This window comes from Artibeus jamaicensis, unplaced genomic scaffold, assembly GCF_021234435.1.
Source record: "Artibeus jamaicensis isolate MK-2021 breed Jamaican fruit bat unplaced genomic scaffold, CSHL_Jam_final contig_1015, whole genome shotgun sequence".
Taxonomy (NCBI): Eukaryota; Metazoa; Chordata; class Mammalia; order Chiroptera; family Phyllostomidae; genus Artibeus; species Artibeus jamaicensis.
In genome coordinates, this window is record NW_026521194.1 from 3,432,481 (window position 1) to 3,457,164 (window position 24,684).

General features: G+C 43.9%; 1 protein-coding gene across 1 annotated transcript in view; it reads right to left on the reverse strand.

Moving 5' to 3' along the window:
• Positions 1-906: 906 nt before the first annotated feature.
• Positions 907-24,684, reverse strand: part of NYAP2 (neuronal tyrosine-phosphorylated phosphoinositide-3-kinase adaptor 2) — a 200,477-nt gene continuing 176,699 nt past the window's right edge. The window contains exon 6 of the mRNA XM_037139116.2: positions 907-1,367. Within this exon, the coding sequence (XP_036995011.2) occupies positions 1,140-1,367 (228 nt within the window). The 3' untranslated portion in view covers positions 907-1,139. The remainder of the gene's footprint in view (positions 1,368-24,684) is intronic.

The window sequence follows — 24,684 nt, forward strand, 5'->3', positions numbered from 1 at the left end:
TTGGTCGCGGCGTCATAATCGGTAGGAATGGGTGTGAATCATGCGCAGGAGATTACAATCCCCAAAATATGGTAATAACCAGTTTGAAAAAATGAACAAAAATTCCTATTGCATGAACATACCTAAATTCGGGGAAAGACTGGCATTCAGAGTCCTGAAAGATGTACATGCGTCTGGGTGAATGTTTCTCATTTTCTGGGGGAAGCGGACATCTGCGTGGAAAGTTCCTCAGAAACAGCGATTGCAGCAGCTGTCATGCCACAGGTCCCACCTTCCTGAAAGGTGTCAGGCTACTTAGCTTTTGACTCCTTGTTCCTTTCCTTGTCACAGTGAACCCTGGTCTCCTCCAATCAGATCAATGATGCAAGGATGCGTGTCCCTAAGGTCAATGCCAAAGGAAATGTTTCTGCTGGGATGCCTACATATGTCCTAGTAACTTTCTCTGGAGTCTGCCTAACCATTCCCTTGGCATCGGGGCGGTATTAAACAGAAATTCTTATGAAGCCAAAGTAGCCAAAATGTTGGTGCTGATGGAATGTGGACACCCAAAGTTAGCATCACACTCGCATTCACTTCCTGTCAGACTCCTAAGAACTTACAAAGCAACAGGTGTTCTTAATGAATGTGATATTCAACTTGTACTTGACTAGCACCAGATCAGATAGTATGTGACTGAACATCATTTATAGCTGTGAGCTGTTCTACAGAAGACAAATGTGGGCAGGGAAAATCTTCTAACTGCAAAAATCAATAATAAAAGGCATCAAGGGATTACATATATAAAAGAGATAACAAACCAGTTAATACCGAAATTATATAGTAAAACTCTTGACATTTCTGTCGTTTATATACGTATAATGTGTATTATTTCAGGGGTCACCCATAAACTAGTAAAATATTTACATCTTAATCTCTTCTGGATTCAAAATAATCCGTGATCAATAAGTGTGCCTTAATTGCAAGGAAATAGACATTTTATCTTGAACTTGCCGTGAGTGGGCACAGCTCCCCGTGGGCTTTCCAGGGGAGTGCTGGTATTCCAGTCCAACAAAGAAGGTGTGGAAGTTCCTTAGCACGTGTCTGAGCCGACCTCCCTCTTGGCGGTAAGTCACGTGGAACTCACACCGTCCTGTGCACAGTCATATGGCGGTGTCCCAGAATACCGTCTGCTGTTTGGAATAGGGTGGAGGGCTGCACTTCTTTGCACCGGTGTTCTTCTTCCAGCTGGGCAGGAGGGGCATGCTGTCCTGTTTGCAAAGGCCCTTTTCCGTTTTCTGTCTAGCCTTTATTTCTTTGCACAAGCAACGCTTTTTCTCAATCATCTCAAGCATTGTATGGTCTCCATGGAACCACTGCATGTATGCCACCTGGCAAAAAAGAGAGAGTGAATACAGAAGGAAAGAACGGAACGAAAGCAGGTTTGGGGCTGTCTGTTTTTGTTTTGTTTTGTTTTGTTTTGTTTTTGCCTTGTGCTAGTAGTTGTTTCGGAAAATGTCAGCTGTTTGAAATTCTTACAGAGCAAAATTAAAGTATGGAAACTATGAATAAAATTTCTACTTAAATTAGGTAACACTGGAATATTATTAAACAATAATTTAGGCATGCATATTTTCGCAGTATGTTGTCAAAGTCCACATCTGGAAGTAAAACCTTTTTTCACCCTTTGAAGCAATTTGCCAAATATTTACCTATTACATTTATGGATTCCAACAGGTCTTCGTTAAATTATCAGAATTACTATTTTAGTGACATCTAACATGAATGTGGTATGTTGTAAAGATTTTCATGAACATTTTCATTCTTAACACTTGGGCTTTTTTTCCTTTTTTTAAGTTTATTTTTACTGTTCACACTGTTACATATGTCACGATTCCCCTTTTTCTGGCTTATAAATTGCATATAGAATTCAGACTTCTAGTCCTTTTTACCAACACGACTTTCAGTGTGCATCTAATGCTTGCAACTTAAATGCTTAAGGAATTCCTATGCAAAGAAGTTTCTGTTATACCTGCTGGTGCCCCCGCCAATGCCTAAGCTGGGGCCACTGGTTTCTGAAGTTACACCGACACAGACCCTCTAGTTCTAGAACTTCAGAGAGACAGACTCATTGGGTCAACTGGGGACCGGGAGAAGATTCGGTGCTGACTACACATTGATGCACATACATACATACCTTTCTGTTTTATAAAGATTTTGTTTACTGATTTTTAGAGAGAGGGGAATGAAGGAAGAAGGAGGAGGGGAGAAACAGCAAGGTGTGAGAGAAACATCAACCGTCTGCCTCTCACAGGCTCCCAACCAGGGGCCTGACCCACCACCCAGGCACTGGTCCTGACCTGGCCACCTTCTGCTTTGAGGGACAAGGCCCCACCCACTGCACCACACCAGTCTGGGCTACACATATTTTTGGACAGAGGGACACTGCTTCCGGGTATGTGTGGCCATGTCTGCCAATCACTAATCTTTAGAACAGAGCTAGCGGTTGCGCCATCACACAAGGACGGTGATGTAACCGAGCCGTGGGGAAGTTGCTATTTAATTGTTTAAGCACACCTACTGGATGACTAGAAAGCGTAAAATAGCTCACCTGGAGTCCACGAATCTGATGTTGCAATTTCACCATAATAATCAGAGAAAATACTTATCTAATGTTTATTCTAGACCAGATCTCATGCTAAGGACTTTGCACAGTTGAATTTGTTCATTCCTCACAATGATGACTTTTGAAGAAAGTACTATTAACCCACAATGATGAGAAAAATGAGAGAGAGAGACCTGGTGACTTGGCTAAGGCTACAGAGCCAGTGAATGGCAGAGTTAGCATTTGAACCCAGGAGTTCATCTGCAACACCCATGCCTTTGACAGCTACGCTACACGGACCCTCAGTGTACACAGAACCCAAAACAATCAGGAAAATAAACTAGTACAATGCCCTCGCGTACAGATGGGGACATTAAGACTTCAAGAACTCCTATCTCTGCCAAAGCCAAGCACAAAGGTTTCGGTGTGAACAGGGCTGTATCAAATCCCCACAATTCCTGAACCACTACGGCAGGGCGGGACCTAGAGCTGAAAGACCGGGATGCACTCCCAGAGGTGTCGAATTCCCCCTAATGGCCTCCTGTCAGAAGGACTGAATTGTGAACATCTCAATTTCAGGAGTTGCTGTAAGGGTTAAATTGGATAATGAAAACGAAGTATTTTTTAAAACAGTTAAGGAGTTGCCCAAGAATTATTATTCTAATACTGACAAACACCCAGGAGTTTTCCGCACCTGTTTTCTGTCAAGCGGTTACAAGGAGCTTTATATATGTTACAGTGAACCCTGCCAGATACACTGAAAGTTAGGATTCATTTACCTACTACAGGTGAGAAAACTGATTCCCAGAAGAGATAAGGCACTAAGTCAAGGTCACAGCTCATTAGCTGTGATGTAGAACTATCAAACTCAGATGTGTTTGGAAAGTGAATATTCTTTCTACTACAACATGCTCCATCTCCTGACTACTATTTAGAAATTATCATAATGGCTATTATGTGTACCGCTGTTTCCAGATGCTACTCAAAAATTCAAATATATTTATGGCTTTATCAGTCAATCAAAAGTACTTATCAAATAAAACAAAAGCAAAGAACTTGGAGTTCCAAAACTGATACTCTTAAAGTTCTTCTGTGCACCTAACTTGATATAAAATTGTTTCAAAGGATGAGCTGTGTCTTATGCCTTTTGGTATCCCCTGGCTCCTAGCTCAGGACCTTGACCATGGGTGTTCACTTTAAATGCAGGTGTAGGTGTTTGTTGAGTTGTTATAACCAACAGGTTTTTTGTCCTGATAGAAGACAGCCAGAGCAGCTTGGAAATTTTTGAAAAGATTCATAATACTTCGTAAATGAATCATCTGTGCAATAATAATACAGTAGCTCTAATTTGGTGGAAATGCAAGCACAATTTATTGTGGCTATAAATTGTTATAAATGGAATTGATAACACCCAGCTCTCAGAGGGTACGCTCCCCATCTCTTCCATACTGAACAGTCGTTAAGCTCTCGATAGAGATGTTATGCATGAACAGAAGCCACCACCATTAACAAGTTTGTATTGCCCCTTAGAAAACTCTCCAGATAAGATACTTACAGCAATATTTCAATATTTGCACAGCATTTACTGGTCCATGCAAACATTAAATCATGTATTACTTAATTTCTATGAATATTTTAGGTTGTGGATCATTATACCTGACTGCAAAATAATTTCCTTGGATTCACTCTGACAGCAGCATCACCAGTACATCCCATAGTTGTTGCTACACTTTATATGCACAAAACTACATCACACCACCTGTGATCAGTGCGTGGTTTCTGTCCATTAGAAACTGATGCCGTATACAAGGATGTCAATCTGTTAAGAATAATCTATTGTTTAAAAACCTAAAGATAGCAGCTTAAAAATAAGTTATAAAGTATGGTTTTTCATGTTATTCACATTTTTATTTTAGCATACTTACATGTCCATACGATTGACTTAATGGTTTAAAGTGTTAATAGATGAAAAGCAACCCATTTTTTCACGCTGACCCTCTAGGACTATCTACTTTTGGTGGTCAGGAGTCAATACAAATTCCACGTGAAAGCACAGCCCAAAGATGAGAGAGAGAGCTAGACAGTGAATGGCACTTCCATCCAGGTTGTTAGAAAATAGCCAAGTAACTTTTTTTTAATTTTAAATCTTTTTACAAATATGTCAAGTGTGATATAGAATTCTCGCAAGTTAAATCTGCTATCAAACATTTTCTCTCATTTAAAATACCTACAATTGTTATCACTGTGTTATAATGAGATGAATGATGTGATTAATTTGAGGGAAGATAAACCTGCTTCCCATATTTACTTTCAAATAGCACATGTTTTGAAATATTACTTTCTGGAGGGATACATTCTTTCTAATTCCTCTACATTGAACGCCAATGTTCCTACTATGGCCATTTTTATGGCCAAATCTCTGTCCTCTCACATGTGTCCAAGTTATATTTCATTCTGATAATAAAATGTTATTCTCGAATTCATTAGTCTTGACAAAATAAATAGCATGTTTAGCAATTTTATGAAATGTACTAAGAAGGCTAGCCATGAAAGCTTTCATACTTGCCTATCTTTTCTTTTATTATCCAGTTCTTCACGTTCAATTTAAATTTAGCCGTAAAACCCCATTCTACTTCATCCTGGAGCTGAAAGAACTCTGGGTTTAGATTTACAACTAATTTAAAACTAAGCCCAGTAAATGAACTCTTCTAGTCTAGCTACTTTATCAAGTGGGCTTGTTTCTCATCTTTAATCCAAATGCGTTTATTACATAAACCGTGAAGGAATAAAAGAAAACATACACAGGCAAATTAGCACACAATGAGCGCAAACTGTAAACAATTGTTCAACTGGTATGAACACACATCTCTTGGACAAGAAGAGTTCATATTAACATGATTCATCAGAGGCAATATTCTTGACTAAGAAGTCCACATAAATCAAGTGAGGCTCCTCTTCAAGGAGGTGAAAAATAGATCTATGCCCCTTAAGAATAGGCTCCGCACGCTGACTTCTTTCCAAAGGGTAGAGTGAGGAAAGGGGGAGAAGAGGGCCTTTCTAGTGGAGAAACCTGGGAGGCACCACCCACCCCGCACCAGGCTACTAACAGCGACGACATCCAGGGTGTGCACCCTTATTACGATGCAACAAGAAAGGCCGGTTACCTCTGCGGACGCCCTTCCCTAAACCAAAACTCTCATCTAGCTATGAGAAAAACACTGAACAAATGCAAATGGGAGAAATATTCTACAATCCATCAGTCCAGCAATCCTCAAAACTATGGAGGCCGTGCAAAATATACAAGGTTGAGTAAGCCGTCATATCTAGGAAGGAAAGGAGTCATGGTGACTAAAATTAAAAATGAAGGAAAGCCACATAAAGCACCATGGGCTTTAATAATAATGTATGGATATTGATGCAGTGGGTGTGATAAATGGCATTGTGGTTAATGTAACATGTTAACAATCCTGAAAACTGGGTGTGGGTTACACAGGAGCCCTCTGTATATGCTGTCAAATATTTTTGTAAATGTAACACTCTTTTGAGTCAAAAAAAATACATATTTTTCAAATCACATGAAGAGACACAATTCTTTCCAAAGAACATGTAACTACCTTTCATTCTTTAGATGGAAGCAATAGACCGTCATGGAGAGTTAAATGACATTGAGGTCTCTATTGTTTTGTGACATAATTTTTGTGAGTTATTTTTCTTTTCTTTTCTAACTATATTTTGGAAACAAGAGGTCAGCTTGACATGGCATAGGCAGCAAGCTGGGCCCTCAAAACTCCTTTTGAAATTGACATAACGTAGAGATGGAAGGGTCATAATTAGCTGGTCAGCAGATTCACAGGTAAAATCACTTTATTAGTTAGTTTTCAAATAACAAGTGATTAAACCCATACGTTTGATCATTACACAGAAAAAGAAGTCTTTTGGTTTCAACGAGTGAGTTTTGCTCCATGTTATCAGTGTTACAATGCTTGATATTTTGAAACTACATGGAGATGACTCAATATCATATTGTTGTATATGGAACACATTTAAAAAGTACAGTCAAAGAATCCTTGTGACTTTATAATTATTATAAACACCCCTTATTGAATTTTTGAAAGTATAAATTCAAGGCCAGGAAGATGATTGAACACAAAGATTTTTCTCCCCTTTTTCTCCAAAGGTCAGAATTAAGCGGTTTGAACAGATAGCATATGTGTCTGCCCATTTGATCCTGGCTGTCAAGTTCACTTCTGTGATGTTGTACAAGTTGTCCACCATTTTTCATGCCTGAGAGATTAGGAGAATTAAAGATTATGGATGAAATGCCCCTAACTTTTAGCTGTTTATGATATTGTTAGAAGTAATAGCCCCTTTGATATAGCTTTTGCTTTTACCATAGTTTTTGGCATTATTTTTTTCATCTTTAAGTCAGATCTATTGATCAGGTGGTTTTTTTTAACTTAATCTCTTGTAATCCTTGCTCACTTATCAGCACTGTTGACTCAGAACCTGTGCTTTATGGAAGAATCATCTGATCACTTTACACTGGAGGCACATCCAGGAACTGCACAGTTTCTCTCTCGTGTTTAAACTTAGCTTTCAGAGATAGACTTATTGATAGCGTGAGGTCCGAGTCTGGATGGCAGAGCCGCGTGTGATGCAGAACAGTGAGGACCCATTGGTGCCCTCCTCCTCCACGTCTGAAGACGCCCCTCAGTCCACCACCTCTGATCTATTACTAGACATGTAATAAAAAACATCTCGTGATGCCATAGGTGTTATTTTTTATACATCTGTGCTTGCCTACATGATCAGTTACGGAAAACTCACTCCAAAAAAGGTTTAAGAATAAGTTAGTAAGTCTTAACATTGCATGGATATACAGACAAAATAGAGTTTCACGTTAACATAGCTTGCTCGTGTTTGCTGTCTGTAAAACTGGGGAAAACACCTCTCTCTTCAGGTTTATAGCGATGCCCTTCAGTCAAGCCCTGGGGCACAAGTCACTTTCAGAGGCGGAGGCTGGTTTTAACCAGCGCAGACAGTTAAAGCTGATCCCACGCTCCTCCAAGACCCTGTGCATCCCTCTCACGTAACAACAGGCCTATTTCTGAGTCTGTGGTGTTTTCTTTTTCCCTGGGAGCCAGCAGAGGTGCACCCAGGGGACAACATAAAGGGGGTTTACCACGTATCAGCTGGGAGATCTGGGGCGAGGCACTTAACCTTCCTGACACGTGGTTCCTTTATCTGTAAAAGGAAAACAGTTCAGACCTCGTGTTTGGAGAGGACTGGGATCATTCAACTTCAACGACAAAGCAGCCACCAAAACTGTAGCTCCTCTACCCCTGTGGATGGTGAGTTTTTGAAGATGGGGCTCTGTCGTTCGTCCTCACTTCCTCAGCCTTCGGCACCGTGGACGGATGTAATGGATGTTCACGAAATGAAGGGAAAAATAAACAAGTGGGAGACTAGAAGTATAACACCCACCCTCTGAGTGTTTTCAGGAAATGAGCTTTTGATTTTTTTTTCATTTAATGAATGCTTTGATTTCTCTTTGGCTTCGCTGAATCCAACAATTATCCTAAACTGCACAAGGTTTAAGAAGGTGTATTTCCTGGGATTTTTGAACCCAGGCGGCATCTACCCCCAAACCCAGCCCTCAGTCCACGTGAGCCATAATCTACAGCTGAAGACGTCTCCCTCGGACCTAGGGGTCTTTGTGCCCTTGGGTGCCTCAAGGATTCAAATCCTTCTGATTTGAGGGTCTCAGAATCCCTACCCCTTTGACTTAGGTTACATGGCAAACTGATGCTCCCTGATCCGTAGTACACACTCAGCCTCCCTTGGGCATTTGCTAAAATGCAAATTCCTGGGCATTATGTGTGTATATGTGTTCATGTGTGCATGAGCGTGTATACATGGTAGGCTAGCAGACAGCCTTCAAAAGAGATTTTTACCCTTGGTTCAATGGAATGTCGATATAAGGACACCTCAGTTTCACAGCAGTGGACAGTACAGTGATGCCCACACACAGCTGCGCCTGTTCAGGCATATTCCCAAGTCTGGTGAGGTTTTAGTGTCTCTTGACTGGGTTGCACAGAAGTGTTTGCTGATTTAATGAGTTGCTTTAGGAGGAAAAGCCCGAGAGAAAGGCTGCAGAAGTGGAAATGCCCTGCGTGGCTTTCCCAACATCGTGAAAGGAGATGTTAGTTGTGTGAAACCATCATTTTACAAATTCCTGGTGGTACGGGAATTTTGGAGAGGAAGAAAATTTCACCTGGAAAAATGAAAGTGTTTAACATTTCAAAGCCATCACATTAGCATATAACAAGATGACAACTATACGCAGAAGGAAATTGCCAACACAGCATGCTAACTTTGTATCGACAAATGCGAATTGGCAACTGTATGTGATTCAGCTCAGGTTCTCTGGGGCAACGCTAGGATCGAACCTCTCCACCCAGAGACACATCGTCCATCCAGGAGTGAGCAACATGCTGTTTGCATCTGTGTTACATGCATTCGGAGGACAGAGTGAATTCTTCCATGTAAAGACAGAGAAAAATGCAGCGCTGATATTGCCTGAGAAATAGTTGGTTTGTGATATAATTTCAAGTGTCTGAAATTACCTTAAAATATTGCTGCTTTAAAATTTACATAAAGGTATGAAGGACATCTAATACAAGCATAAATGACATATGAGGTGGTATATGACATTCATATGTCAAAATGCAGTGTGAGGCTTCTCAGAGTAAAGCTGTCCAAATATTAAAATATGATGTCTATGTCCATAGTCAGGACCATGTATAATCTTAAAAATAATTGTATGCGAGCATTCATGTATATAATATACGTTCTTGATTTGGCTTTTACTAATTTATTGTTACGAAGCGTTTGCCCTTGGAAAATAAAAAGGCGATAAAAAAAAAACGGTGACACATTTTTCCCAATAAAAAAGACACGACATATTTCTCAGCAATTAAACCTAATGACTACAGATACAATTTCAGCTGTTAATTGATTAAGCTAATTGTTTGCAATAAAGAAAGATAAAGAACCTCTGAGCAGGTTTCAGAATTAATTTGTGTTTTTAAATGAGCAAGGAGTTTGTAAGTAGAATGTCTTAAAGAGACATTCCCTGAAGGAGCAAACAGTATTACATGATAAAATTCAATTACTGCACATGCATTGATGTTTTCCACCAACTATATTCTGTTAATCACTTACATGAGCATTAATTTAATTTCAAGTTTAATATTATTACAAAATATTGGTTTTTAATAGTGCATAGCAACTGGACCACAGAAAAATTAGGGAAGGACACAGTAAACACGCGTTTTATCTACCAAAAGAGAAGGCAGTTGATAGGCAAGCAGAATATTCTAATCCTCAAGAAACAAACTTTAATAGTAATCTCTGGAACAGCTACCCATCTTCTTGAGTTCTTGTAACCTCGAACAGAGCCGGGCAAGTGCAGCAAACACATTTTCAATCTCCACCGGAATGCACGGTCCCCTTGGAACACAACTTTGTTACAGTACAAGAAGCAAGCTGGCGGCCACAGCGGTTCAGCTCTGAGGCCGCCTTTGCTGTTTGCCAGATCCAGGTGAGTCGTTCCCCTCGTTGGACCTCGTGTTAGACTCGACCAGAAGGCGCAAACCTGAGATGCAGGGCTGCTTTGGGCTCACAGTTGTATTTTGTGTACAGTGCACAATATTTAACATTTTGAACCAATGTGAAGGGAATCACTAAAGTACACACTGAGAGAGAGAGAAAGAGAGAAATGCAGGAGAGAGTAAGAGGGGCAAGAGCCCTAGATTTGGGGTTTTCTTGAAAAAATAGAGAAACCTGGGCCCACAGCTGCCTGGAGCTGAGTTTCGTCAGCTGCTGTGACTCGGTTTCTCCTTCCAGTTTAACCCGGCCCGCACTGTCATTGGTCACCAAGGCAAAGCGCCACTTGCCAGTTTTCATTTCACTGGTAATGCAACTTTTCATATCATAGAAAAATAGGCTCTGTACTGTGGATTCTATCAGAGCGAGAAAGGACTCATTCCCGGTGCTCCCCAGCCAGCTGCCTCCCTCGAAATAAAGGTCTTTCCGTTCTGGGATTCTGAGTCGAGCTGGGTTTTTACCTTTCGTCCTCATTCAAACCCAGCACTCACCCCCAGAATCAAAATAATCCTTGTAAGGTTGATCGTAAATCAACTGGACTCCTATTATAACGGAATTCCCTCAAAAGATGTTGGACTTTCTTCTTCAGGTACAATTTATTCAAATTTCCATGGGGTCAGGGTGGAAAGGCAGGAAAAAATGAACACTGCAAAACCCAAATCAACCTGTACTGACCCAAGTCAAGAGTTCAACACATAGCCCCTTTCCTCGTTGCCTTGAGGTCTTCGACCCCTCCTTCCTCCCTCCTACCCACCCCCCACTTGCTGCCGACGAGGATATTCCTCCAGCAGCAAGACAGGAGGGGCCACAACAGGCTCACCTAACTGTTGAGGGAGGAGCAGGTCCCCCCTTCGATGTTCGGCTCCACAGAGAAGCCACAGGCTTCCATTCCATCCGGATGGCATGGGGTGCTGTTTTCCAGTAACACGCACCCTATTCTTAAGAAGACTTCTGCGGAGGTACACACTCCTCATTATGGAAACGCCGTATGGAGAGATGACCTCTCTGCATCGTTTTTAAGGGAATGCGTGGGTTCAGGACCACCAACTCACTTGGCTCGTCACAGTCGAAACAGCCTGTTTACACTTTTCAGGGGACAGAACTGCATTGGAGGGGTGTCGGGGAACCTACGAACTGCCTCGGCTTCTCACTTTATAAAATTAAAATACTAGTCCCTATGGAAGTATGGTTATGTGGGGACAATGAAATATAGCATATACTTACAGTAAAGTTATGTAAGTAAAAGACAGTACCTCTGTTATTTAAAGATTTATGTTGACCACAAAATTCTTTGAATTAAAAAAAAATGAAGCTCCTGTGAAAACTGAGCACTAGAACTCTAGATAAAAGCAAATAATTGTGGGAAGAATAGCGCAGGCAGCAATGGCACAGTGGGGCAGCGACGCCAAGGCAAGACCTGAGGAGGAACTGCAGACGCTCCTTGCTGGCCTGTGAAAGCCCCAGCCTCACCCTGGCTGGTGCGGCTCGGTGCACTGAGCGCCGGCCTGCAAACCAAAAGGTCGCTTTGATTTGACCCCCAGTCAGGGCACGTGCCTGGGTTGCAGGCCAGGTCCCCAGTGAGGGGTGTGCAAGAGGCAACCACACATTGATGTTTCTCTCCCTTTTTTTCTCCCACCCTTCCCTTCCCTTCTGTCTAAAATAAATAAATCAAATCTCGAAAAAATAAAGTAGTGAGTTTAAAAAAAAATACTCCCAGAACCAACCGCATACTCTCCTACTCTACAAGGCAGGTCCTTGAGAGAACTAGAGTGTTTTCATGGTTCTGAACTTGAACAACACTTTGTTCTAGGCCCAAAATATCTTTAGTTAATGAGGAAGAGCCCTCTTTTGTCAAACTTCATGGAAACAGCTTTCAGAGGTTTCCATGAACATTCCAAGTGGGCGCTGAGGCACCCACACACCCGGTGAGTACGGGAGCATCTGGCACAACAAGGGAGGGAGCAACTGGTCAGCCGAACATCTCAGCATCTGAAATCCTGGGCTGACTGCCTTACAGATCATCTCATCCTGTGTCTCCGTCCACATTTACTAAAAACAGGTGTGAAAGTCTCTGTATTGCAGGTGAGGAGACGGCATTTCCAGGCTGGCTGGTGAAGAACAGGAGGTTCAAAGCCAAGGCTGATGATGCTAGGACTTGCCAACATTCTCCACACCAAAGGATTCTCTCAAATTAGAAGAAAAAAAAGCCAATAACAAAATAGCTTTGAAAAAATTAAAACCATTAGAAACGCCACTCTGAAAATGGAAATGTATTATCAGGGGCTTGCAATAATTAAATATTGTTTTAAGTTACATTATGTGGTAACTGGAATTCCTGTAATTCAATGTAATTATTAAAGGTTCTAATGAATCTTATAGACAAAATTGCAAAAAAACACCAAGGCACTTTCTGTATCATATCTTGTAATTAGTGCAAAACATCTCACTTACTAGTTAGCCTTATTTTTTCTAAGACCAGATTTCAAAATATACAGTGTTTTTTCATATTTTCTTTCCCACCTTTGTTCTTGCAATAAAGTACTTGCTTTTTTAAAGCATTCCTTAAAAATGAGAACATGCCTCCAAAAGCAATTTGTAATTATGTCCACACTTGCTAAGCTGCATTTTTCCCTGAACATACTTGCCAAGTTTCTCGTACAATATATTTAATATCTTTCTCTTAGCTGGAAGAGAAATGAAATCATTTACTCATGGTCCTTGAAGGACTGAAAGATGATAACAAAACCAATGATGTTGTCAAATCCATTTGATCATAAATTACCATCATCCAACACACTTTAGGCCTATAATTACAGCTCATCTTAATTACGACCATTTTCCAGATAAGGCACCTGAATCAGAGAGGTTAAATAATGCATCCGTGGAACTCAGCAAGAGGGTAATTGGGCCGGGACTGAGCCCAGGGTTTCTGCACATGAACCTGCAATCTCACCAGTCCTGGGCAACGTGCTGTGCAAATCAAGGGGCTCCTGCTGGGATTTCTCTGGGCCCCTCATGCCCAGATCTCATGCCTTGTCGTGCAGTCAGAATATCCTGAAAGGAACTAAATGGTCTTTCTTTGTATTCTTACTCACTTTAATTAAGCCTCACACATGGAAGAGAAGGTTGCCTCTTTCCCACGAAATTTTAGAAAAAGGTCCCAAAGAACTTGACCTCTGAAGATAGAAGCCCATGAACTTGTTCTTGTTTTAAGTTTCCAGACCGGCCATTGGAACCAGTTCATCATTAGGAAACAATGAGTAATGAAAATCAGTAATGTGATCTACAAGGGTTGTGAAAAATTCGATCTCGTCAAATGTTTTGAGAAGCTAGTAATAGATAATCACTTATTTTTCAATAGAAATCAAGAATCCCATCATTCTCTCCTTTTAACACCTAGGACGAGAGTTCTGCCTCTCGCTTTGCTCAAACATAATCTATTCTAAAGTCAATATGCAATTAGAATATAACCTCCAGATCAAGTTCTCTGTACCCGCGTGCCCCCGTGACCTTGGCAAACACTAGTGAATCTTCAGGACCCTCCCACTGGGACCAAATGTAACCTCTGGTTCTCTCTCAACGCGCTGCTCCCGAGAGAACCTGCAAGGGGGTGAGGACGTCGCACACAGAGAAAGGAGAGACGTCAACAGAGCCAGGACAGGTCATGGGTCCTGGTCCAAGGGCAGCGCTTCTGCACCGAAGGTAGGGCTCCACCCGCCCCTGCTTGTCCCCTTTGCTCACCCCACGCACCTCCAGGGATCACGACAGCACCGAGACTCCCGGCTGCCCTGCGCGTGCTCAGCAGTTACAGCCCCGCGGGACAGAGGTGACTGTTCCTCGTCAGTTGTTCCAGATGAACTAACTTCCCCACTCCCCACCGAAGCTTCTAGATGAAGGAATGATGAACTCCCCTGAGAGGGACTAGCAAGCGCTCGGACTATTTTTTATCTTAATTTCTCAAAGCATGTCATTTGCAAACACCAGAAAACACAGCCTCTTAAACAAAGGCGAGTCCGAATGCTCGCGAACCCCCCAAATCCTTGCGCCACAATCTAACTAACGCATTTCCAACGCCCCTTTAAACTGTTCAGGTTACACAGGCGAGCAAGTCTCGGTCGGGAACCCGAAGTGCTTCCTTGACTTTGGCTGCGTCTCTGGACCCAGCGTCTCCCGGAGCAGAGCGCTCGTGGCTGAAACTCTTACTGGGCAGAGCTCAGGGACGCGGACACCCTCAGCTTCGTGGCTTCGGCTGAGCCGAAGGTGTGAGGCCCACGTGTAAGCCCAAGATCAGCTCAGCTCAGCAGCAGGGCGTCTGCTTTGCCATTATGCCCAAGGTCAAGGTCAACAGAGAACTGTAGGAAGCCAGTGCAGAGCCGGCTGAAGATTCCTTTCCCACGCTCACCCTCTCTGCCAACTGGAGAGGCGGAGGAGGCCCTACCGCGGGCGTCCCAAACTGCCCCCCTGTCACCGCGTGTCGTTTCTCGAAGGACACTGAGCTTTCAGACGGATGGCTCAGAAGCACCAGAATCCTGTGGTCAACATGGCCCCACGACCACACGCCAGGAGAGGAATTTGACGCACGTATCTCCTGACTCTGCCTGCAAAAAAGTGTGGCTGCTATTGATGGATAGTCATAACCCGAGGACCCTGTTTATTTTTCTTTAAAAATGGCTATGAAAAGTGAAAAGAAATTCTAGGGAAGTTGACTTTAATCCAGATCACTGTCATTCTGAAATGTACACAAAATTTTTTGAATTATTATTTGGTGTTCCCAAAATAATTGCCTAAAGCCATAGTAGGACTTTAGAATAAATACCAAAAATATTTTCCGGGGAAGGGATAAACTAAGTCAACAGCACTACCTTGTGGTGAGAGGAGGGAGTGCACCGTGATTAAGACCATTACTTGAGAAGGGTCTTTTAAAAAATTCCTATTGTATCCACACAGGCCTACAGACTCCCGCACGCCCTTGCCCTTGCCCTCAGGCAGGGCTACATTGGGGTCACCTCCCCAATTGGGGGACCCGCTGTGGTGAAGGTATCATGACGTCTCCCGGTACCACGTGCCAGGATTTCGCTCTCAAGTGCAATGAAAATACTTCCCACGTTTAGAGAAACGGGCGCGTGCCCGTTTCTTTAGCTACACCTGCGTCTTTGGCCGAGCCGAGGACCAGAGGGTCTCCTCTGATTCCTCGGCGTCTGTGTAGACCGTTAAAGCAACAGGGCGAGAGAAGGAACCGTAGCAGGATCGCAGGACGTGGATCCGGTTAGAGGGGTTCATTTTGAAGTCAGACCTGCAGATCCGCGGCCCACTGCAGAGCAGACGGTGCCCTTTAAGGGCCCGGAGTGTGCCAAGCACAAGGTCTTCACCTGAAGCGGGTTGCAGCTTTGCCGGGTGAACTGCTGTGACCCCGTGACCTCGGACACTTTCGCACCCGCCCCACCCGTCTCCCAGGTCGTGTGCAAACCGGTCTGAAGAAGAGATTTTTGAAACACTGTATCTATTCATTAAACTTTTGCACAACCTCGGACTGCAGAACAGAACGAAGATTTAAATGTTAATGTTTTGCTTTAAAATCTAGCATAATTATTCCTTTTGTAACACTGAAAGTTACTTTATATTTTCCTCATCTAACACTTTACTTAAATTAAGTTTTGATTTTTTAAATGTTATTCACTGTAGCACTTCCCAACATTTTTTAAAGTATAAAACAAACTGAAATCTACCCAGTACCTCCTGGGTACCAGTTTTCATAGGGTTTGTATGAGAAAACTGTGTTTCTTTATTATACTTTATCTTCCCACTAAACAAAGTATTTTCACTAAATAAATAGTAGAAATAGCAATCACACTATTGCACTAATATTGTAACTTTGGGCAATTAAAAATGTAGGATCTTACTAATGGTCCAGAGAGGAGTTGCTTTTGTAATCCAGTCAGCGCAAAAAATATCTTTGGCCCATATGTTTCCAGCAGAGTGAGCTTTAAAAAATGAATGAGCCATACTGCTGTTTCATTTGTAGTAGTTAAATACGTGAAACGGAGAGACTTATTTGGGAGTTTTAACTATAAATCAGTGTATTAGAAGGAAGGTCAAATTCACGGTCCATCGTGACTTCCGCTCTTTTCTCTAAACAGAAAAGGACAGATTCATGAAAAGCACCCTAAACACTAAGTGCGTGTACTATGTTTTATGATTTCAGGTAAATAATACATATTGTAAACAAAAAATTCAACTGCATTTTCTTACCTAACTATGTTCTTGCATAGTCTATGTTTATTTTCATTTAAAATTAGCGAACGAAAAAGAGGGGGCACACCTAAAAATAGACTTTTTTCTAGCAGTAAGCATTGCCCCGCGTTCATTTGGTAACTTGTCAAAAGATTTCTAGTCCTCTTCCCCCCTCTAGTGGTGAGGAACGGTATAAGTTTTTGTAGTAAAGGAGAGCACCTGATGTACACAGGAAAGAATATTACATCTAGAAGGGGTCCAAGTCCCGGATCCATCATTTCTAACTACGTGAACTTGAGGCTTCACATGACCTTTGTTTTTCAGTTTTCTCATTAGGCATATAGTAATTATTATGATTTGCAAGATTATTGTCACTGATCGCACGGGGAAAGGTTATGTCAAATCTATTTAGAAATTGCTGAAATAAAATTGGGGATTTTTTTTCTTTTTCAAAAAATACAGGAGGCACGCTAAATTTCCTGAACTGCATTGATCCCGCGGGGGACAGACTTAGCCTCCGCTGGCCCTCCCTCTTGGTCCACAGAGAATTTAGAGGGCAGAAACAGCTTTTATCAAATGATGAAGTGCTGTGTGCCATCTGAGAAGACCTCTACCCTTAGTTTTCTTGCTCAAAATGTTTAGTTCCAATCTAACCACAAAAGGACCATCAGGATAAATCAAAACAAAGGGTTAACCTGAAAAAAAAACTGGACTCTGAAAATTTCAGTATCTTAGAAAAAATCAACGGGGCTGAGAAATATTCATGATGAAAAAAGATCAAAACAAAAACTACAAACTAAATGTGAGGTGTAACCGCAGATTGGACCCCAGATTAGGAAGAGATGCAACACCAGGCATTTGTGGAGATTTAAAAATGGGCTTTCACCCTGGCTGCTGCAGCTCAGTGGATTGAGCACGGGCCTGCAAACTGAAGGATAGTGGTTCAGTTCCCAGTCAGGGCACATGCCTGGGTTGCAGGCCAGTTCCCAGCAGGGAACGCACAAGAGGCAACCATACATTGATGTTTCTCTCCCTCTCTCCTTCCCTTCCCCTCTAAAGATAAATAAATAAAATATTTTTTTAAATGGGCTTTCAATGGGCCCGTAGTTGCGAATCATTATAATTTGCTTGCTTTTTGTGTGCAATTGTTTAGAACAATATCGTCAGTCTTAGGAGACACATCTTTAAACAGAGATAAAGTGTCACAATTAAAATGCATTTGCCTGTGCGCACGCTGGTGTGTGTGTGTGTGTGTGTGTGTGTGTGTGTGTGTGTGTGTCTGAACAGCATGCTGGTAGGCTAGCTTGCTAATTTTTATCATTAATTTTTCTTCAAAATAAAAAGCAATGTAAAACAAACAAACAAAAGCTCTTGGGTGTTCTATCAGCTGAAGATTCCTTTGGGTTGCTTTCCCCTTTGTCGTGCTGACCTGCCAGGAAAGGGAGCTCATCCCGGGTAACCCCCTTCAGCTGAAACTGAGATGGCATCAGGTAATTGGGGTTCGACTTACAAAGAAACAGCTCCTCGGAAAATTCCTGCCTAATATACTAGACGGACCACTTTCCCTATTTGTAAAATGGGAGTAGTAACAATCTTCATGTTTACGGTATTTAATTCTCCATGAGATTTACTATTTGCTTTTCATCCAATTTTCCCCAACTCAACATTTGTTACAATGACTGTAAGGCTAAACTCTTTGTATTTCTTCTAAACTGTTTGGTTCCAGACCCCCCCAATTCTTTGACTCCTTCCTACCTCAGTGATAGACTTTCACCTTCTTTTATTAAAATATCGGTCAATTGTCACTTCCTCACCTGTAAAATCATGCTCGACCCCCTTCAATGCAGACATGGAGACTCACTGAATTCACCTCCCCATCTTCTGTGTACTCGCCTCTAACTCACTAATTGCAGGGTGTGTATCTGTGCGTGGGCTTTACTAGGCTAAAATTCCTCGGAACTCAAGGAGGTTGCACCAAACACGGAGCAACTATCAGTCCCCCCCACCCCCCTTGATGAGCCGGTGGACAAGGAGAGTTTGATGAGTGAATAGAGGACAGCAACTTCCAAATTCTAAAGTGCTAATTACTTCACAGTTTCGATGACAGTCAATGACACCCCTTCGTTATGAGTAGTGACAGTTACACCATAGTTGGTGACATTTGGTTGGTGGTACAAGTGGCAGTGGACTAACTAGGGGGCATGGGACACAAAGGCTGGATAATTTGGGGTAAGGCCGCTGATCCTAGAGCACGGAGGCTTTGGAAAAAGAAGGATGAGGTGAAATGGCCGAAAATGAATTTCATGCACACCACTTTTTTGCTCAGACCCCAGACGGCTGTTTGCAAGATGGTGGCATATAAGGTTCTCAAATCACTATTTGCAAGTTCGCACCTAGTCATCTCCTCCCTAGGAATCTTGTTCCCTCAGACCCAGCCACAATACCCTAAAGCCCCTGGGAGCATGTGGGAGGCAGGGGAGAGACGATGGACAGGAAGAGGAGGAAAGAAAAGACACGCGGTGTTATACTCCATGGCCGGGGTATGAGTGGACTTCACTCTACCTGGGACTCCTACTAACAACCATCCCTGCTTTCACAGGCGGTCGGGAAGATGCGGTGCTGCCCTCTGCTGGCGGTTCTGCCAAATCTCCACACTCGGCTCATTCATTTCTCGGGGGTATAACAAGTTCCACTCTGTGACTCATTATTTTGAGAAGACAGTGTATAGCATGGAGGTGGGCTTTCTTTTAATACAATAGACTGTAGTAGCAAATAGCTCGTTGTCACTGAGAGTTTCCGCACCTTTTTTTAACTTCCACTTTTGCTTTGCATTTTAATTGGACTGCAGTAGTTTTAGAAATTCTGTGGGCGTAAAACAGGAATTCTGTGTGCTGAATCAGCCAAGACACAAGTTCTCCTGTGTTTAGGGAACCTGCTCAGCAAATCGGAGGCAAAACAATACAGAAAAGAGAGAGAGAGAAGGAAAAAAGACAAATGGAGATTTCAGGCTCAATAACCTTATGCAAAATCTTGTAATGATAAAATCTAAATGAAGTAGCATATACATGTGCAGACTGTGGCATTGTGACTTGTAACAAGAGATACAGAATTGGGTTTCTCCGTTTCTTGAGCAGAGCTCCTAAAAACTACAGGACATTTCTGGAGCGAGAGCTATAAAGTCTTTTGTTATGTTAATGAGGCGACTTTGGAAGCCGCCTAAGGCTGGTGGGGGCGGATGGTCAGTGGAGCCAACTCGTGATCCCAGGGTTGGGACTTCCCGTCTCACCCACCGTGACCTCAGGGAGAGGGAGTTCGATCACCAGCTACGGACCTAATCAGGCCTATTTAATGAAGCCTCCAGCCCGAAAGGACTGGGTTCCAGGAATATCCATCTTGGCAACTGTGCGGCCCTCCGGGGACAATGGAGCCACCAGGGAGCCGGGGAGTTGCCGGTCCCTTTCCCATACCTCGCCCTCTGCATCTCGGCCATCCGGCTGCTCTCAGGTTGAGACCTTCTCATTAGTTAAACCTGTGATGTAGGAAGTACAATGTTTCTCTTTGAGTTCTGTAAGTTGCACTAGCAAATTAACTGAACTCAAAGGGAGTCGTGGGAACTGCTGATTTACAGCCGTTTGGTCAGGCAGGGCGCAGGTCATGACCCGGACTTGTGATTGGCCACTGGCGTCTGACGGGGGTGGGGTGGGGGAGGGCAGTCCTCAGGGCCAAGCCCTCAACCTGCGGGCCCCGGGTACGGTGCGACCCCCGGGTGCGGTGTCAGAACCGAGTTCAGTTATCAGACACCCCGGCAGGAGAAGGGCTTGGTGGTGCGGGACACCCCACACCCCTCAACCCCCGAACCGCTGAGTACTCCCCGTGGCCGGTGTCAGACTGTGGGTGTTGTTTACACGTTTTACGCTGTTTGAAAAGACAACATTTTCTGTTGAACAATCTGTGGGAAAGGGCTTCACAATCACTTCCACTAGGGACTGAAAAGGTCTTAATTTGCTGCAAACCTCATTCCCGTTCTGCCCTAAACACACACCTGCCTCGTCACAGTTTACATTTCTAAACTGGTCTCCGTGATACAACGTTTCTCCTCCTCTAAAAAATCATTGTTAGGAATGAATTTAATAGAGGTTCCCTTTTGATGTGACTTGCAGTCACCGTGTGACCTTTGCAGTGGCACTTGGTGCCAGTTTTCTTCTCTGGCATTCGCTTCTCACCCCCGCCAGCCTGTAAAACTAGTTAGTTAACTAGTTGAGGTGGGTACACCTGCTGACCAGGTACAGAGTCCCCTGCCAGGAGCCCGAATGTGCCTGCAAATCATAATAGCAGCTTTCCCACAAAATACTTATCTCTTTCTACCTTTCGCATGAACTAAATTATTCATTTCATATGCACTAAGACGACAAGAATTTTCCTAGATAAAAGTATACACCCCAGCCCTTAACCAGCCTGGACTCAAATGCAAACAGTTAGGGTTTGCATGTTTGCTGTCAAAAGAAATGCTCATTGGCAGAGTGAAGAAGGGGTTTGGTTTCCAAACGTACTTGAGAAGCGTGGAGGAGAAAAAAGTCATGTGCTGACCCTGACAAGCTCGGGGGGTGACCCCACGGCAGGGGTCCCCCAGCCCCAGAGACCCAGAGTAACCACACAGGATGGTCTGAAAGGAGGACTTCCCAACTGGAAGAGTCATGGAGGCTCTTTCTGTCCTAGGCCAGCACCTTCCTCAGCAAAGGTCAAGCACCTTAACTGGGTCTGTTGTCTTTTTGCATCTATGGTAACATGCCTTGGGGGTGTCAGGGGCATTTTGTTTTGTCCCCCGCCCCCCATACCCTTCAGGGCACCATCACTGCACCAGAGCACAGACCACAAAACCCGTCATTGTCACTCTCATCGTCTTCATTGGTAACGGTTGACTATTCTGTCCACCAATGCCACAGAAGTCTGCATCCGCTCCTTTTTCTTTTTATTCAGTCTCAGAGAGGTCCTCGCTTCGCTCTTTCCCACTTCCCTGATCTCACTCCAGTGGACTTTGAATAACCCTCTTACGTCTTACTCTGATTCTACTGTGTAAAATAGATTAAAAAAACTGCCACTTTCTGGATCATCGTCTCAGTTTCTTGAGATTTTGCTTCCCAACAATTGGCTCAAATAACTCAACAGAAATTCTCCACAGTTTGCACGTATCAACAGAAGTGGGGGCATGTCAGGGTCTCTCGTTTGCAGTTTTCAACGGACATCTGCAAGTTAAAAGCTCTGACAGTTCAGGAATTTGTCTAATGTGACCTTTCCCCCACTGCTTTTCTGTATAACAGAACAGAGGGGAATGTTCTCCTTCAATACAAGAATAAGATTATTTGCTCTTATGTGCTTAAGTACAAAACACAATAATGAAAGGAGCAATGCTTGGCGGGGGGGGGGGCGGGTGATCCCAGCCTTGAAGGGCAAGTAATCATTTCCAGGACCCCAGGACTGGGGAGGGTGTGCCAAGAAGACATGCTGGAGAAGGCAAACCTCAGCGGCATTACTGAGGCCTTTATTTCTTTAATTTTTAGATTGTATTTATTTATCTTTAGAGGGGAAGGAAAGAAGAGAGGGAGAGAAATATCAATGTATGGTTGCCTCTTGTGCATACCTTGCTGGGAACTGGCTTGCAACCCAGGCATGTGCCCTGACTGGGAATCGAACCGAAGTTGCTTGGTTCCCAGGCCCGTGCTCAATCCATTGAGCTACACCCGCCAGGGCCACTGAGGCCTTAAAAAATGAGAAAGAACCATAGAGGTTATGAGGATGCACATGAGGAGTCATAGGCAGGAGCTGAACTGAAAGGCCAGGACCAGACCACACAGGCCTGGTAATGCACGTAAAGCTGTTCGTCTTCCTACATTAGGTCATGGGTAGATTTACTGAGTTTGGTCTGGAGAAGCCACCACGGATGCCCCTTTTCTTGGGAGGGAGGACCTCTGAGTACGGAAGTGGAGCCTGTGGACTGGAGTTCGGGGAAAGGGTGAGAGATGGGAGCGTGGCCATCTTGCAAGTTACGTTTGGACCCGAGAGAAGCCACACCACCGAGGTGCTGGAGTGGCCACCGCTCCCCTCTCTCCTGGTCCCCTGTCCACGGTTTGTCTGGTGTCCCCAAGCTACCAGGACTCTGAGAGGTGAGGCACTGTGCCTCACCCCTCACTGCTCAAAACATATTTTTAAAAGAGAGTCTGTGTGTTCAATAAATAAATGACCATGGATCGACGTTTCAACATTCTATTTAAGATGCGCTCTCACGTTCAATATCCTGCTTCACACGGATGTGGAAGTCAACTTGGAAATTCCATGAGGGCTGGAGAGAGACGGAGGAGCTAAAGGCTTCGGATGTAGGTCTTCTCTAAGGGGTCCTTGTGCATTGTTTCGGCTTATACCAGACTGGTCACAGCACAGTTGTGACATCCCGAATAATAAGTGACTTTGGCTCTTTTGGCGTCTCCAGAAAGAGCCTCTACCCCTTCTGATATAAAAAGTTGTCTGGGCTAGGTAACATTACTCTTGACACCTTTTGGTCCTTCAAATAACTTCCTTATTTTCTGGGAAGTAAGTCATTAAATGCGGCATTCTAAATACCATCCTTGTCCAAACAGCTGAGGACCAGGGATTCTTCACGCTTTCTAATGCAGCATTTACATTGGAAAACAGGCTTCAACGTGACACTGTGGGGTTCTTTTCCCCTGCAGAGTGTCTGTGCATAGGTTTGCCCGCGGACACCCAGAAGCCAGATAAATCTCGGCGAGCATGTTATCTCCCTTTTGTGTGTCATTGGTTAAATCTATACGAGGACTCTAAGAGCCGGTGTGAACACGTGCTTGTGTGTGAGGGGTTTATTTTCTTTTCAGAACAAGGAAACGTTACTGTAGGTAGTTAACTTGTGATGCAGAACAAGGGAAGCAAAGGCGAGTAGATGTTGAATTAATACACTGGGGAGCGTGGGCCTTTCGCCTCACGGGGAAGCTGCAGCCTCATACCCCAGGGGATCCTAGTATTTCCCCAGCGAGGTGATTAACACTCGGCCCACCATCCCTGCGCAGGCACCAGGCTGCTGGGAGGCACAGCAGGAGATGCCTGACCAAAGAGGCCTGTTGGTCTGGCCTGAGGGGAAAGGATTGGTTGGGACATGGACCCACCAAACACCCATGAAAACTTGGGAAGCTGGTCATTTTGAAAAAGCTCCTGAATATAATCCCAGGGGAATAAAGAAGTGTGTGCGCTCTTTCCTCACTGCGTATGTGCATGTTTGCTGTCTCTCACCACCTGGTACCACACTGGGCCCATTGTCTCGCACGCTCCCTCTCCTGGGAGCACACGGCCTTGTGAGTCCAGCAGCTGCTGGGGCCCGCAGCCGATGGCCTCGGCTTCCAAAACACTGAGCCTCATTGGGAAGCAAAAACTCTAAACGCAGGCTTTCGTTCCGGCCTTGCTGCAGGCACAGTTGGACTTCTTCCTGGTGGGACAGACACCAGTGAAGCCTCTTTCCCAGTGAAGCCTCCCACACCAGTGAAGCATCTTTCCACACCACGGACTCCCGTGTGTGGCTCCTTGAAACGCTTTCGTGCGATCCCGTGGAAGAGCCTGACACCTCCCAGCAGCAGAAAGTCAGATGTGCTCAAGTGTTTGTGCTCTTACCCGTGCACACACGTAAGACGTGTGCACACAGGCACGGCTGCCTTCTCACAACACTGGTCCGTGAGCCACAGAGAATGACACACCCTGTGAGCGGCACCTGTCTTCCTCCCGGGGGCTACAGCCGCAGCCCCATCTCACCCACGGAGGCTCTGATCTGAGGTGGCATCTGGCGCAGCTGAAGCCTTCGTTGAATCTGACCCTCTGCTATGTAGCTTTTAATCTAACAAAGTTAAAAAGGCTCAGCATGGGCCTGCGAACCAAAGAATCATGGTTCGATTCCCAGTCAGGGCACATACCTGGGTTGCAGGCCAGTTCCCAGCAGGGGGCGCAGGAGAGGCAACCATGCATTGATATTTCTCTCCCTCTCTTCTTCCCTTCCCCTCTGAAGATAAATAAATAAGATCTTAAAAAAAAAAAAACCTTTCTATGAAAAAATTTAAAATAAATAAAAAAGTTGAAAAAGGCCAGACCTGGAAAATCAAAGGATAATAAAATAAATGGATGAATGAAAGTGAAGGAAGGTGAACTTTACA